The sequence below is a fragment of the Canis aureus genome, chromosome 9, assembly GCF_053574225.1.
Source record: "Canis aureus isolate CA01 chromosome 9, VMU_Caureus_v.1.0, whole genome shotgun sequence".
In the NCBI taxonomy this organism is placed as follows: Eukaryota; Metazoa; Chordata; class Mammalia; order Carnivora; family Canidae; genus Canis; species Canis aureus.
The window spans coordinates 76,022,304-76,038,413 of NC_135619.1; the positions used below are offsets into that span (position 1 = coordinate 76,022,304).

The following is a 16,110-nucleotide window of genomic DNA, read 5'->3' on the forward strand; positions in this document are numbered from 1 at the left end:
ATGAGCTGCCAGCAGTCCTCACGGACCCGTCCCTCCTCTCGGCTGGCTGCCTTCCTCACACCCGTGCCCTCCAGCCAAAGGACTCGGCCAGGACGTTCCCAGCACCACTCACGGCCCCGTCACTGGACGCTGGCCTCACAGTCTACTGGTCTGAGAACATCAGGGACCAGAGCCCCTCACCCTCTAGAGTCCGGGCCTGGCGCACAGTGGGAGCTCACCAGGAAAGACCCCTGGGGGTCAGGAGCCTCTGGGCAGGGCCTCTGGCCACACGGCCCTGCTGTCTAAGTCACATGGTCCCACGTACACCCCTAACCTGACTCTCCGTGCGCAGTTCTCGGAGAGGAAGAAAGCATCCTTAGGACGCAGAGTGACCATGGGCCCGACAGGGAGCTCTGGGAGCAAGCTCAGCTTTCAGGGCGAGAAGGGAGTAAGCAAGATCCGAGAAGAGCCAGCTGGCACGCGCTCCGAGCCCGGGGGCACCGAGAGTAACCCAAGTCATCACTGCCCCGAGGGGGAAGGGAGAGGCCAGGCGGGCAGATGCACCACTGATGCCCTCCCCTGGCCCAGGAGCAGTGTGCCTGCCACGCTGGGGGCTCGGAACCCACCGGGGGCCTCGAGAGAACAGCCCGCGGGACAGAGGCATCCTCACAGCCGTGGGTCGCACCTTCGAGCAGCACCTGGCTCTGACCCTGTGCCCACTGCACACGGGTGGGAGCACATCCCTTGTGCCCAGGACTCCCGGAGTGTCCATCTCCTCTGCACCTGCTTCCCCAACCACAGTGAGGGCAGGCTGTCAGCAGGAGAAGGCGTGTGCTCCGAGGGAAACCCCAGTGTCAGCTTGATAACTGCTAGTTCTTACTGTTGTCGTCACTGTCACTCTTTCCAGGGACTCGAGGGACAGTCTGACCACGTGTGACAGAGCGACAACAGGCAGCCCAGGAAGTCGCTCTAGAAGAGCACGAAGATGTGTGCCCTGCAGCAGAGGCGACCGGGAGAGAGCAGCACGGAGAAGGCAATGACACCGAAAGCCGGTGCTTTGCCAAAATCAACCAAAGTGGGAAACTTGCAGCAAGAGAGACAAAGGGGAAAAGAGGAAGACGTGAAAGGAAACGTGTAAACGGAACACAAGGCCTCACTAGAGACCCTGATGACACCAAAAGGATATGGGAATGGTACCAACAGCTCTGCAGGCATAAAGTCAGCAACCTCGGTCAGCTGGGCCAATGCCTCAAAACCACAGACCCACCCACGGGGAAAGAGGTAGCGTAAAATATGACCGTAACCTGCAACTACTCCAGATACTGAATCTGCAGTTAAAAACCTGCTGGGGGAAAAACCCTCTAGGCCCAGATGGCTACCCTCGTGGATTCCACCAAACGTTCAAGAGAGAGATAACAGCAATTCCACACTTTCTTCCAAAAACAATAAAGGAAGGAAGGGAACATTTCCCAACCCGTTCCCCGAGAGGCAGTACCTTGGTCTCCAAACCAAAGACGTCGCAAGAAACACACCCACCCACGTTCCACGTGAGCATCTCCACAAAACGTTGGCGTGTCTAACCCAGCCCCACACACGAGACTAATACTCCACCATCAAGTGGGTTTCCCCTGAAGGAAAGGCAGGGCCAACATTCAAAAATCGGCCACACGGACACACTGAACGAGAAAAATGTGATCGTGTCCGTTGATAGAGAAAAATCATCTAACAAAATTCAGCAGCCACTCACGGCAAAGGCTCTTAACTGACCAGGAATAGAAAGGGAGCTTCCCCGACGCTCGGTGGGAAGCCGGTGGCCGCTTCCCCTGAGACTGGGAGGAAGGCAGGCAGGGCCGCTGCAAAGCAAGGAAAAGAAACAAAAGGAAGACATAAAACAGCCCTTATTTGTAAACAACATGACTGTCTAAACGGAAGATCCTCAGAAATCTATTTTGAAAACTCTCACAACTAATAACTAAGTTTAGCCAGGGCGCAGGAAACAGGCCAAGGACAGGAGTCAACCCTATTGCTAGGTGGCAGCGAGGAACACTTAAAGCCTGAGTGTTTGAGAACCGCCGCCGGCCGGAGCCCAGCCTGGGGCTTAGGCGCACGGCCCTGGGAATGGACACCCGTGGGCCCCCGGGGGGCTTGGAGGTTGAGCATCTGCCTCTGGCTCAGGTCGGGGTCCCGGGATCGAGTCCCACGGCGGGGCCCCCGCAGGGAGCCTGTTTCTCCCTCTGCCTGGGTCTCTGCCCCTCTCTGTGTCTCTTGTGAATAGTCTTTTAAAAAACAACAACAAAAACGGAAAGAAACAGAAGCCTCCTTCCCAGGAAGGGCCCCCCGCGGTGCCGGAGCAGCTCGGTCCCTAAACATCCACATCACCCTCCACCCTCAGGAGGGGACGTGAGCCAGCGGGTGAGGATGCGAGTGCGGTCACTCACAACATCCTGGGGGTAGTGGAAGGTGCCGGCGCCCACCTGTGGGGACAGCACAGTCCCGGGAGTCCAGGGGGCCAGCGCACCCGGATCCGCGGTGCAACTTTACCCTGCGGTGGCTCCTCCAACCCGCGGGTGGTGAGAGTCACGGAGCTGCGCCCTGCAAAGCCAGTGCTCCTGGGCCTTTACAGACACGGGCCGGGCCAGTCATCCCGCTTCCCCTCTTCCCTCAAACCCCCTTATTACGCACAGGCCGGGGGTCCTCCCTGCTCCACTGCTCGGTGGGTGCAGGGGACACCTGGCTTTGGGGCGTGCGGCACCCCCACGACACCCTGTGTCCCTCCCCACCTCCCAGGTGCCTCCTGCCTCCCTGGTGCCCCTCGCTGCCCCCTGCGCCCCCTGGTGCCCCCTGGTCCCCTGGTGTGTCCCCTGCTGCCCCCGACGTCCCCTGGTCCCCTTGGTGTGTCCCTGGTCACCCTGCTGCCCCCTGCTCCCACGGCGTGTCCCTCCTGCTCCCCACGCCCCCTCCTGCCCCCCTGCGACCCTGCTCCCGCCGGCCGTTCCTGCTGCCCCCTGCGGCCCCGCTGTCCTGGCGTGTCCCCGCCCCCCCGTGCCCCTGGTCCCCGGTGTCCCCCGCCCCCGCCGCCCCGCGCCGACCCACCGTCCAGGGACACGAACTGGCCGACCGCCGACGAGCCGCCGCCGCTGTTCTCCACGAACTGCACCTCGGACACGATGATGTTGTCCTCGAGCACCGAGCCGCAGCCGGTGCACACGGCGTCCCCGCGCGCCGTGTCCAGCTCGATGTCCGTCCCGCCGCAGGCGCGGCACACGCGGCCCGTCATGCCGGCGGCTCCCGCGCGGGCTCCTCCGCCCGCCGCCCGCCGCCCGCCCCGGCCCCGGCCCCGGCCCCGGCCCCGCCGCCCGCCCGCGCGTCCGCCCGCCCGACTCTCGCGAGGCCGCCGCCGCCGACGCCGCCGAGCCCGCCGATTCGCAGCGGCAGATTCGCCGCGCACGCCGCCCGCAACGGTCGCGCCCGCGCGTCGGGGACGGGCACCGGGGCTGAGGTGCGGCCGCGAGGACTCGAACCCGCAACCTCCGGACGCGGCCGCCGCCACCGGACCTCAGAACCACTAAGCAGCAGGCCTCGCGGGCCGCGCGCAGGCGCCAGCAGCGGGCGGGGCCAGGGCGGGGGCGGGGCTTGGGGAGACGGGCCGCCAGGGACGGACGGGGCGGAGGCGGGGCCAGTGCTGGGGGCGGGGCCAGTGCTGGGGGCGGGGCCTGGGGAGACGGGCCGCCAGGGACGGACACGGCCGGTGGGCGGGGCCAGTGCTGGGGGCGGGGCCAGGGGAGACGGGCCGTCAGGGACGGACGGGGCGGGGGGCGGGGGCCAGTGCTGGGGGCGGGGCCAGTGCTGGGGGCGGGGCCTGGGGAGACGGGCCGTCAGGGACGGACGGGGCGGGGGCGGGGCCAGGGCTGGGGGCGGGGCCAGTGTTGGGGGCGGGGCCAGTGCTGGGGGCGGGGCCTGGGGAGACGGGCCGTCAGGGACGGACGGGGCGGGGGCGGGGCCAGTGCTGGGGGCGGGGCCAGTGCTGGGGGCGGGGCCTGGGGAGACGGGCCGCCAGGGACGGACGGGGCGGGGGCGGGGCCAGTGCTGGGGGCGGGGCCAGTGCTGGGGGCGGGGCCTGGGGAGACGGGCCGTCAGGAACGGACGGGGCGGGGGCGGGGCCAGGGCTGGGGGCGGGGCCAGGGCTGGGGGCGGGGCCTGGGGAGACGGGCCGTCAGGGACGGACAGGGTGGGGGCGGGGCCAGGGCTGGGGCGGGGCTTGGGGACGGGCCGCCAGGGACGGACGGGGCGGGGGCGGGGCCAGGGCTGGGGCGGGGCTTGAGGACGGGCCGCCAGGGACGGACGCGGGCCGGTGGGTGGGGCCAGGGTTGGGGGCGGGGCTTGGGGAGACGTGTCGGGGGCGGGGCCAGGGCTGGGGGCGGGGCTGTGGTGAGGGCGCCGTCTAGGGCAGGATCAGGAATCGTGGGCGGGGCTTCTGTAGTGGCCCCCAAAGGACCGGACTCGGGAGTCTTGAACTGGCCAAGGCTGGAGCCTGGGATCCGGTGGGGAGCGCCCCCTGGGACCCGACTGGAAGTGGTGGGCGGGGCGTGCCCCCTGGGGAGCGGTGGGCGGGGCCTTGTGGGGACCTCCCCCTGGGACCCGACCCGGAGCGGTGGGCGGGGCCTGGCAGGTGCAGGCAGCGGAGCTTGCAGCCCCGGGGCCGGGTGGAGCGTGGAGACCCCCAGGCCGGGCCGCCCGCCCCTTCCTGGTTCTCGCAGACCCCCCTCGCGGCTCGCCCTGACCCCGGGGCTGCCCCCTGATGTCCCTCCGCCCCCGCCGTGTCCCCGACACACGCGCTCCCGGAGATGTGCAGGTGCCGCGAACACTCCTGGTGACACCCAGGGCGCGTCCCATGTGCAAGGCCATCTCGTTTGAACGCTCCCAAGTTCCTCCGTAGGGCGCACCGGGGCTCAGACTCCAGCAGGAAACGCCCTTTCCCCCTGGGAGCAGTTGTTAAAGACGTGAGCCGCTCCTGACTCAATTTCTAAAGCCGATTTCATCCCAATCAAAATGCCAACAAGACTTTCAGATAAGTTGAAAGCTGATCCCAGAGTCTTCTGGAAGAGATCATTCACAAGCACAGTCAAGATGGTTTTAAAATTAAACAAAATTGAAGGAGAGGAAAATTGCCCTTTTGAATATCAAAGCATCATACGGAATTTCAGGCAGGAAAACCACATGATATTTGCACAGAGACAGACAAAAGGACAAGGGGGATGAAACCAGCACAAACAGACCCAACTGCACACTGAGATTCAGGGGCCTCACCTCATTAAGGAAAATACAGACTCTCCCTGGCATTGTGCTCTCGTCCACCTGGAGGACAAAGCCGGTAAACTGAGCCCTAACCTCAGTGCAGATCTAAACATAAACTCCAAGCAGCATCACGGTGGCAAAGCCAGAGCAAGCTTTACTAGAGTCCAGAACAGGAGGACGTGCTGGTTCCCGGGGCCTCATGCTGGCAGCCGAACCCCTTCTGAGCGCTCTCCCCGCGCTCCAGCACCTGCCCACACCTGGCCCACCGCCCTCACCTCCACGCAGGGCCAGCAAAGCCACGCAGCCTGAAAACACTGCCTGGCTGAGTCACGGTGACAAGCGGAGCCCCCCAGGAGGCTGAAGCCAGAAGAATTCACCTGCTTTGAAAAGCCTAAATTAGTGGCTTTTCCTCATAAAAAAAAGTTTCAAACATGACCGAAAAACTAGCAGAAAATAGGAAGATTTACTCCTGGTAAGCAGCGGTTTTGAATGTTTGTAAAATGTGCATAGATCGCCCCGTCTAGCCTACAGCTCCCTCCTCTCCTCAGCCCTGAGACATTCTTCTCCACTGCTGCGTGGAGATGGTGAAAACAAAAGAGGGGACTTTGTATCAACCTCTTGCTTAGGAAAAGGAGGTCGTTGCAGGGCTGAGCCTTCTATTTGTGGGCGGGCGTTGTCCACTACGACCCCAGGGGACCCCAGGGGAGTAGCCGGGAGTGCAGGGCATGCACACCCCCAACATCGTGTATTAATTATTAGCTGCTGCTGGACAAATTACCACTGAGCTTGACGGCTTGAAATGACAAACATCTGTCATCTCCTGCTGTGTCTCGGAGTAGTCAGGGATCCAGGAGAGCCTAGCAAGGTGGTTGTGGCTCAGGGTCTCCCTTGGGGTTCCAGTCACTCCAACTTGGCCATGCAGGGTGCTCAGACCCTAACCACTGCAGGCTCCTGGGAGGGGAGGGCCGGTTCCAGACCCCAGCTGCTGCTAGTGTGGACGAGACTCACTTGGCCCTGGGGGTGGGAAGGAAATGCTCACCCAAGCAAGGACACACAGACGCTAAGCTAAGGGGACAGAGCACCAGGGCAAGGCCAAGGCCGCAGCTGCAGAGCCAGGGAAGCACCCAGAGCTTCCTTCTCTCCAGCTACCGGTCCTGCAAGCCCATGGAGACAAGGGGAGACTGCCCCAGGCAGGGAGTGGGACTCCCCGGGTGGGCGGGAACCCCGGAGTGGGAGCTGGGCCTCCAGAGAGGGGGACCCCGGCTGACCCTGAGAGGCCTCTGCAGCTGCCCGGGCCTCCTGTGGGGAGCTCTTGGGAGCAGGGAGAGGGGTGGGTGTCGTCCCTGGTGGGCCTTGTGCAGGGGGGACGTCTGGAGGGGAGCCTGCCCTCTGGGGCCTGGCTGCAGACATCACAGGCCCAGGATGCACAGCCCCGAGGTGGGGGACCGTGAGAGGGCACGGGGAGCGTCCCCGCAGTGTGGGGGAGCCGCTGGGCGGCAGCCAGAGAGAGGGGCCCCGCAGCAGTAACCGGCCCCCCGTACGGAATTGAAAGTTGGCCGTCCTTGCCATTCAGCACGTCCAGGACACCATTCCATCGTCTTCCTGCTTTCATTTCTGTTGAAAAATTCTGCTTTGTCTCTTTCCGTTGCACTCTAGGGATAATGTATCAGTTTCTCCTGGATGCTTTTAAATTTTGACTTTCTGAAGTTTTACTAGGATGTCCGTAAGTGTATTTTCTTTGTATTTATGCTAATTAAAATTCATTGAGTGTCTTAAATCTATAGTTTTGGTCTTTCATGTTTTTTTTTTTTTAAACCTTGGCCAATATCGTTCACATATTGCTTCTTTGCCCTCCGCGGTCAGCCCCCTGCCTCTGGGACAGCAGTGACCCCCAGGCCCCATGTGCTCCAGCATCTGGCACTCTGCTCTGCATCGTTACTCCTCGCCTGCCCTCCGCCCTTCCCCCTGGGTATTCTCTGCTCACCCAGTTTCCACTTCTCAAATCCCCTCTTCTGCTCTCCATAATCCGCTGTTAAAACCATCTATTCAATTGTTGATTTTGGTTATTTTAGATTTCACTTCTCAAACATCCATCTGGTATTTTTCTCTTTAGACGTCAAACCCCTGATGAAATTCTCTGCTTTTTCCATTCATTGTCTTGCCCATATTAATCACATTTTAAGGTTCACTGCAGTGATTTTCTGATATGGTGACCCGTCTGTCTGTGTCCACCATTTATTCTTGGCTTGTGGGATCCTGTTTCTTGGCACACCTGGTCATTTTGGGATAAATGATGATCATCCTGATGGAAAACCTCGAGGTTCTGGGAGGTGTCTTTCCTATTCAGAGAGAATTCATTTTTTATTCTGTCCGTCAAATAGGGTAGGGGCCCACTCCTCGATACAATCAGGCATTGATGGGACTCCAAGCTTTATTTCAGGCTCTGTGAGGGTGCTCTGTTCTCATTTGCAGGCATTGCCTGTTCAGGGCCGAAGCTAGAGTCTGAGGAGTCACCAGGGATCTGGGGCCTGCGGCCGACGTCCACCTCCATCTTCTCTGAGACTCCTTTATTGAGGTCTTTCCAAATTTCTCCCAAAAAATGCTTTTGGGTTTTGTTTGCAGCTTCCTCGAGCTCTCACAAGGATGTGATAACCACACATATTAATGTGTGTGATTTGATAAGTTTCCCTTCTGGCTTCTTCTTTAGCCCAACGGTTACTTGGTACATTTGATAAGTGCCGACACCCACGAAAGCATCCCCAGAGTCAACACGATGAGCAGAATGATGCCCCCGTCCGTCTCACATCCAAGACCCTAGAACTGACCATCTCTGTCTTCGGTGTCTGGCGTCCAGATCAATCCAGAGGTTTGTCAACGTGACCGACCTCCTCAGACAACCACACCTGGTTTATCGATCTTCTTGATTGTTTTTCAGGGCTCTGTTTCATTGATTTCTACTCTGACATTTATTTTGTCCTCCCTTCTGCTTAAGTGGGGCTTAATTAGTTCTTTCTCCCCCCCATTTTGTAGGGAGGAGATGAGCTCCTCGGGGCAGTTTCCGTCCTCCGTGACGTAGGTGTTGCGGCCTGGACACCTGCCTCTAATCCCAAAAATTTCGATGGGTTCGGTTTTCATTTCGTTCAATCTAGAATTCTAATTCCCCTTTCGATTTCTCCTTGGATCCAAGGGTTATTTGGAAGCCCATTGTTCAGCTGGGAGGGGCATCTGGGGGGGTGTCTCCCCAGTATCTCTTACTGCTTCCCAGGCACACTGCTCCGTCCGTGCACGGCCGCCCTCAGTGATCGTGGCAACACGAGGCTGCAGATGCTCTCATGCCCACTGCGTAGTGCGACCCCTGAGAATCGCACACAGTCAACAGGGGACCGAGTTGGAATCCAGCCTGGATCCCCGTGGCTGCAGAAACCAGGGGGACTCCCGGGGAGGCTCCCGGGGGCCGCCCAGGGGCCACATCCGCATCAGGAGGGCCAGGCCTGGGGTTTCACTGAACAAAGGGGCAGGGGTGGGGATGACAGCACCCACAGAGGAAGAGGTGTGAAGAGCGTGGCTGGTTGGGTGATAGGGAGAAGTGGGTGCTGTCAGGGCCAAGAAGCCTTTGCTCAGCCGGACCACAGAGGGGAGTGAGCCCCCCAATGGCCAGGTGAGCATACAAAGAATGCAGCCGTGTGGAGGGAGGCTGTAGGGAAGCTGTCTCCCTAGGACGCCCGGCAGGCTCCCTCAGGACCCAGCAGCTCCCACACAGAAGAGTCTCGATAAGCACAGGATGCACCACCAGGCCGGAGCCTGTACCGACAAGCTCCAGACATGGAGGGAGACATGGGGGGCCCTGTGCCGACCCCCAGCACCCACAAGGGCACCTGGTGTGCCCAGGCTAGGGAAAAGGAGTCAGCCCAGGAGGGGTGAGCCATGCACTCCAGTCAACCGTGGAAGGGGCCCTAGGTTTTCCCCTGCTCTCTCTGACTCCAGGAACAGAAGAGCAGATAGGCTGGGGGCTCACTGCATGGCTGTTTCTTAGAGGGGACCCCAGAAAGCAGCGTGACCGTGGGACTGGAAAGATACCAGCTTCATTTTCTAATTTATGTTTATTTTTTTTTTAAGATTTTATTTATTTACTAATGAGAGACACCCAGAGAGAGAGGGGCAGAGACACAGGCAGAGGGAGAAGCAGGCTCCCTGCAGGGAGCCCGACGGGGGACTCAATCCCAGGTCTCCAGGATCATGACCTGAGTCAAAGGGAGATGCTCAACCGCTGAGCCACCCGGGTGCCCAAGACACCAGCTTTAATCTGAGCTGGATGCACCCAGGAGACAAAGCAGAAAGGGTTTCCTTAGGCCAGGGCCTGAGAAACACAGCTCGGCCAGCGGGTTCCTGGACCAGGGGGACCAGGAGGCGCCACAAACCGCCTGCTCCTCCTACTTTCTGTATTCATCATGTTGGTTTTTTTTTTTTTTTTTAACTTTGTATATTTTATGATGCTTTGATGTCCTGGGGCTGCACAGACCCAGGGTCACGTAAGTCCTCCAGAGAGCAAACAGCTGGCCTGAGCTCTGCTTTGATGCACTAACCAACCAACGCCGAGGACAGACCCTGTGCGCCTGCTCCAAGCCTGCTGCTGCGGTCAGGACACGATCCCCCTGCCCTGGATGACCCGGGGCCAGGTTCCAGACCACTAGAGGCCACCCCTCCTTGTGGGAACCGTCAGTGATAAACCCTTCCTTCAAAGACAGTCGTCCCCAGGTCTGTCACCTTACCATATGTGATGTACAAGCCCCAGGCCTGCTATAAGGCCTCTCCCCCGAGCCCGTCAGCATCTTGCCTTCCCACCAGGACACGGCCATGTGCAAGTTCTCCCAATTCCCATCTCCTGTCTGCACACTAGGGGTGATGGCACCTCCACCCTAGCGTCGTGGGAAACCACCAACGTCCCACGGACAGTTTTGTTTGCAGACAGCTCAGAACACAACTCCCCGTAGCCATCTGTTGGTCCTGCCCTCACTGAGAGGCGTGGGGGGGCTCGGTCCGTCCTGCTCCACAGAAGCTGAGGGCCAAGGCGCTCATTCCCACCTCCCGGCCCTGCACAGCCACCCACCTCTGCAACTCAGATCAAGAACCGGGGTTCTCGGGATGTCCTGACGTCTCCAAGCCTCAGCTGAACGTAATGAGCCAGCACATGTCCCAGGAAAGGAAGGACGCAGGGCCTGTGACACAGCCCCTGAACCCGGGTCGTTCTGGATTACACAGATGAGCACGCAGCGTTAGTAGAACAGCGGGACCTATTATTTGCAAACTCCCAGTCTACTGCAAAGTGTTTTTTTTTTTAAGATTTTATTTATTTGTTCATGAGAGACCCAGAGAGAGAGAGAAAGAGAGAGGGGCAGAGACACAGGCAGAGGGAGAAGCAGGCTCCGTGCAGGGAGCCGGACGTGGGACTGGATCCCGGGTCTCCAGGGTCACACTCTGGACTGAAGGCAGGTGCTAAACTGCTGAGCCACCCGGGCTGCCCTATTGCAAAGTCTAAAATTATGTACAGACGCATGATTTCCGGCCCGAAGGCTAAGACCCCCACTAGTTATCCGCTGGATGGGCAGGATCTCCTCCTCGGGCTAGGGCGACGCCACACCCGCCGTCCCCGAGGCCGGCTCCGTCACATGAAGCTCACGGCCGTCCCTCCACCCTGCCCAGGCAGCCGTTGGGGTGACCCTGCCACTCTGGGTGCCTCTGATTCATCCCTCCTGTCCCTTCCTTTTTTTTTTTTTATTTTTATTTATTTATGATAGTCACACACAGAGAGAGAGAGGCAGAGACATAGGCAGAGGGAGAAGCAGGCTCCATGCACCGGGAGCCCAACGTGGGATTCGATCCCGGGTCTCCAGGATCGCGCCCTGGGCCAAAGGCAGGCGCCAAACCGCTGCACCACCCAGGGATCCCCCCTCCTGTCCCTTCCTTGTTAAGGTCACCAACATGTCAGGGGGCCTCCCCGCAGCTTGCAGTGTCTGGAAGTTTCCAGGAAAAGTTCCATATCTGTGTGACTCTGTGCTCCTTTGCAGCCGTGTGATGTAGAACGGCACCCCCAGCCCACAGTTCCCCATCCAGAGGCTCGCATTCTGTGTGTGTGTGTGTGTGTGTGTGTGTGTGTGTGTGTGTGACCTTCTATACTGCAGCTCCCTGTACTGAATTTTCTCTTCCTCCTGGGGGACCACCACTTTTACACACCTGAGCTGGCTTGTAGCCCTCTCTCCTCCTGCCCCAGCCCCGAGTGTCACCAAGTCACAGGCAGGTACCTTCCCCATGGCTCTCACAGCCTCTGCCCAGGCTCCCCCGGGCCCCCCGCATCCTGTGTCCCATAGATCTGGGAGATGTGCTCATCACGCAGGTCTTGTTTGGCTCAGAACTGTGCCATCCCTCCTACCTGTGCACCTGCTGCAGCACAAAACCCAGCCCTTGGGGTTCACCTCCATGTGGCCCACCCCACCTTCAGTTCTCTGACTTAAGAAATACTGTTTTTTTTTAATTTTAAGATTTTATTTATTTATCTGAGAGAGAGACAGGGACTGAGACAGAGAGCATGAGCAGGGGAAGACACACAGGGAGAAGCAGACTCCTCGCCAAGCAGGGACCCCAGATGCGGGGCTCCATCCCAAGGCCCTGAGATCATGGCCTGAACCTAATTGCGTAAGCCCCCCAGGCACCCCCAAAAATAGTTACTGGGATGCCTGGTAAATAAAAGAAATTTTTTAAAAAAAGAAATAGTTAAAAAAAATAAAAAAGAAATAGTTGCCTATGTCTATCATGAATAAATAAATCTTTAAAACAAAAGATTTTATTTATTTATTCATGAGCAACTCAGAGAGAGAGAGAGGCAGAGACACAGCAGAGGGAGAAGCAGGCTCCACGCAGGGAGCCCGACGTGGGACTCAATCCCGGATCCTTGGATCACAACCTGAGCCAAAGGCAGGCGCCCAAGTGCTGGGCCACCAGGCGTCCCATCCACCCCTGATTCTGACACTTCTCTGCTGTTAGACATTCCTGTCTCCGAGTTTTGCTCTTTGAAATGTTGCACGCACCTGTTCCCATATCCCGGTTGACACGTCCCGTCCCGCCTGAAGAGGCCGCTAGACTCTGTGCCGGCCCCGAGCCACGGAGCCACCGAGCCACAGGCCAGGGCTGCTGCCTCCGCCCAGAGGCCAGCCCAGCCCTGCCTGCAGGGGAGTGAGGAGCGAGTGGGCGGACAGCAGCCGAGAGCAAAGCGAGGCACCTGGGTGTCCTGGCGGCCTGAGGTCCCGTGTGGTCTACGTTAGTCTGTACCCAGGAGACGGAAGCGCGCGTCGTGTTTTAACTTGCGACTCTGCTGCTGGTGCCAACAAGAGTCTCCGTCTCACATCGTTTCTGATCTATCTGCACTGGGACCTTTTTACCACCTCGGAGTTTTGCGTGGTTCCCCTTGATACTAGGGCTGTAGCCCGGCAGGACAGTAGTCGTAGGACCATGGCCTTGCTTGCCGCGGGCGCGGGGGGGGAGGGGGGGGGGCTTTGTTCGTTTGGCTTTTCCAGGCCAGGAGAAGCCCCAGCCAGATGGCACCCGCCGCCCGGCCAGCAGCCGGCTGAGCCTGCTGGGTTCTGACTACAGAGCTTGTATTCTTTTCCTCTATTTTTAGCACACAATTAATACGTGTCCGTTGCAGAGAAAATAGGAAATACAGACAAGCAGAAAGGGGAAACTAAATCGAGTGCATTCCCACTATTGCCTAACACGTTGGGTTCGTTTCTAACTTGGAAAAAGGTCTCCGCCAGGTATCGTCACCTACACGGAAATATATATTTTACACGTACATGCGCTCACACACGTTTGTTAGCCAGATGGGATCGTATTATATACTCTATTTTTAGCGTCTGTATAGTTGCCGTTTCTCGCGGCTGTCGTGCTGGGGAGACTATGCCACGCAACCCAAGTGCGCCCTGCCCTGCGACCCGAGGGTCACTCTCAGAGGCCCCGCTGGCCAGGTCCCCAGGCACACATGCTCCCCAGTGGTCTGAGGGTGACCTCGGAGGCACCAGCAAGTGTCGCTACACGGTGCCCGATGTAGCCCCTCCAGTGCACTGGCACGCAGCTCCGGCCGGCGTGGCACAGGGACCCTGGCATTCGACCCCCTCCCGAAGCCTGGAGAGGACCGTGAGCGTCCCCGCAGGGGGCCCTGCCCAGCCGGTCCACGCCATCTGCAGGTGCGCCCTTCCCGGCCCTTGCCCTGCCCCTACCCGTCCGCAGGAGGCTGTGCTGGCTGGGGATGCCGCCCCTGGGCCTGCTGCGCCTTATAGACACGTCTCTCCTGCTCACCCTCTGCCGTTGCTTCGGGGGGCTTCGGCGGTGGACACACCTGACAGCTCCAGGCTCTCAGCCACAATGTCCCCTGCGTCTCAGCGTGGTTTTGCTGTACTCGATGCCCCTCCCGCCTCGCTGTTCCATCCTCCCAGGCTTCCTGTTGGTGTTTTGTAGGGGGGAAGGCTGAAACTCGGGGTCCTTGCAGGTGGCGGTGAGAGAGGCCGTGCTCTCGGGCCCCCCTTGATTCCTGCATGGCTTTAGCCATGGCCATCGCCTGGGACCTCTACGCGTGGGTTGGCATCACCCCCTGCTTCCGAAGTGCGGTTTCTGGGGTGATAACAAGTTCTACTTCATTGGTTGCGCTTCCAGCCCCGCCACGTCGCAGCCCGTGAGCCGGTTGCATGGCAAGGCCGGCTCCTCGGGGACAACCCTGATTTATCCTTCCAGCTGGATCTATCACCAGCTTCTCAAGCTGCTGCTTCTTTTGTTTTTTAAAGATGTATTTATTTATTCATGAGACACAGAGAGAGAGAGAGGCAGAGACACAGGCAGAGGGAGAAGCAGGCTCCACGCAGGGAGCCCGATGTGGGACTCGATCCCGAGACCCTGGGGTCACGCCCTGGGCCCAAGGAAGACACTCAACTGCTGAGCCACCCAGGGGCCCCGCTTCTCAAGCTTCTTGTGGCACCCGGTCTCCAGAGCAACGGGGCCCGCAGGAAGCACACGTGTGGGGAGACTCATCACGAGACTGGATGCTGAGGACCTGGCTCCTGTGACCACGGGGCCCAGGGGACTCCCGCGATCTGCCGTCTGTGAGCCGGGGCCCAGGGGAGCCCGTGGTGCAAGACCGGGTCTGAGGACAGGACGGGAACAAGCTCCTGGCCTCAGCTCTGAGGTGGGGAAAGGGGGCGAATCCGTCCTTCCTCCACCTTAGTTCTGTCCGGGCCCTGGACTGGATGGGGCCCCCCACGGGACGGCCACCTGCGCCACCGAGCCCCCACCTGGTCTCTCTGTGAACCCTCCACCTCCCCCCACACACACACACCCAGAAGGAATGTGTGATCTGGGCGCCTGCGGCCGGTCGCGCTGACACATGAGGGGACCCTCAGCCTCCTCCATCACCCTCTTTGGGTCTGTGCACGCTGCATCAGTTCCCTCACCGAGGAACAAGGTGTTGCTGTCCACACACTCAAATATTCCTTCCTGAGCCAGGCACAGAGTCCCAGCTTCTGCTGGAAGGCTGAGCAAGGGGGTTTCCCTTCTGCGGGGTCTTGTGTCCAGCCCTAAATGGAGGCCTCTGTCCCTAGGGGAGAGGAGAGAGCAGAAGCTGGTGCCACCCAGCTCTCTCTGCCACAAGAGGTGTTTTGTTTTATTGTTCACTGTTTGGGGGATGGACCTTCCCTTTATACCTCATAACGTTGGACAGTCCCAGCCTTTTCTCCTGTGTTCTCTCAGGATATAACCAAGTTCTATTAATGCTGATAATATGGGCCACCTGGGTGGCTCAGCAGTTGAGCACCCGCCTTTCGTCTAGGTCGTGATCCCGGGGTCCTGAGATCAAGTCCCATGTTGGGCTCCCCACATGGAGCCTGCTTCTCCCTCTGCCCATGTCTCTGCCTCTCTCTGCATCTCTCATGAATAAATAAATAACATCTTGGGACGCCTGGGTGGCTCAGCTGTTGAGCATCTGCCTTCGGCCCAGGGAGTGATCCTGGAGTCCCGGGATCAAGTCCCGCGTCGGGCTCCCTGCATGGAGCCTGCTTCTCCCTCTGCCTGTGTCTCTGCCTGTCTCTGTTTCTTTCATGAATAAATAAAAAAATCTTCTAAAAAATCTTTAAAAAATACATACATATACTGGCAATATAAGCTCCTCCTTCCCATAGCTCTTACTAATTGACCATTTTAATCAGATGCTAGTAATGTGTTGCCAAGTATACAACATTGGTCTAAATGCCCCCAGTGAACATCTGGGTAAACAGGTTAGAGCGTATCCACATCACAGAATACCAAAAGACTATGGAAAGCCACACTCCAGAAAAATGTTTAAGGATATAAAAAATGCTCACAGTGTGTTCTTAGGTAAAAAAAAAAAAAAAAAAAAAAGAATTTGTATACTTCAAACTAGATTTTGAAAAAAAAAAAAAAGTGTGTATGCACAGAACAGGACTGCAGAGATATGCCCCTGAGCCACCGGCAGGGCCCTCAGGACAGTGGGCTTACGGTTCTGTCTTCCGCTTTTGCTTTATTCTGTGCCTCCAATGCATTGGGTGATGTGACGTGTTGCCTCTCTGTAGACGCACTTCTGTTCCTTTGCATGTTCCTTTTCTGTCATCTATTATTCAGTTAAAAAAAAAAAAAAAAGCTGCCCCAAGATGTAGTGGCTCAAAGCAATGGCAGCATGTCATGGGTCAGAAGAACAAGTATTGTTGAAACATCTATTCTACTGAAAGCAGTCTACACATTTAAGGCAATCTATGAAAATGCCAACAGCATTTTTGACTG

General features: G+C 58.6%; 1 protein-coding gene across 2 annotated transcripts in view; it reads right to left on the minus strand.

The window, feature by feature from the left end:
- Positions 1–3,281, minus strand: part of BRF1 (BRF1 general transcription factor IIIB subunit) — a 54,717-nt gene extending 51,436 nt beyond the window's left edge. The window contains exon 1 of one of the 2 annotated variants that reach the window (XM_077910854.1): positions 3,073–3,281. In XM_077910854.1, the coding sequence (XP_077766980.1) occupies positions 3,073–3,256 (184 nt within the window). In that variant the 5' untranslated portion in view covers positions 3,257–3,281. The remainder of the gene's footprint in view (positions 1–3,072) is intronic. The other variant, XM_077910855.1, reaches the window with a different exon arrangement.
- Positions 3,282–16,110: the final 12,829 nt, after the last annotated feature.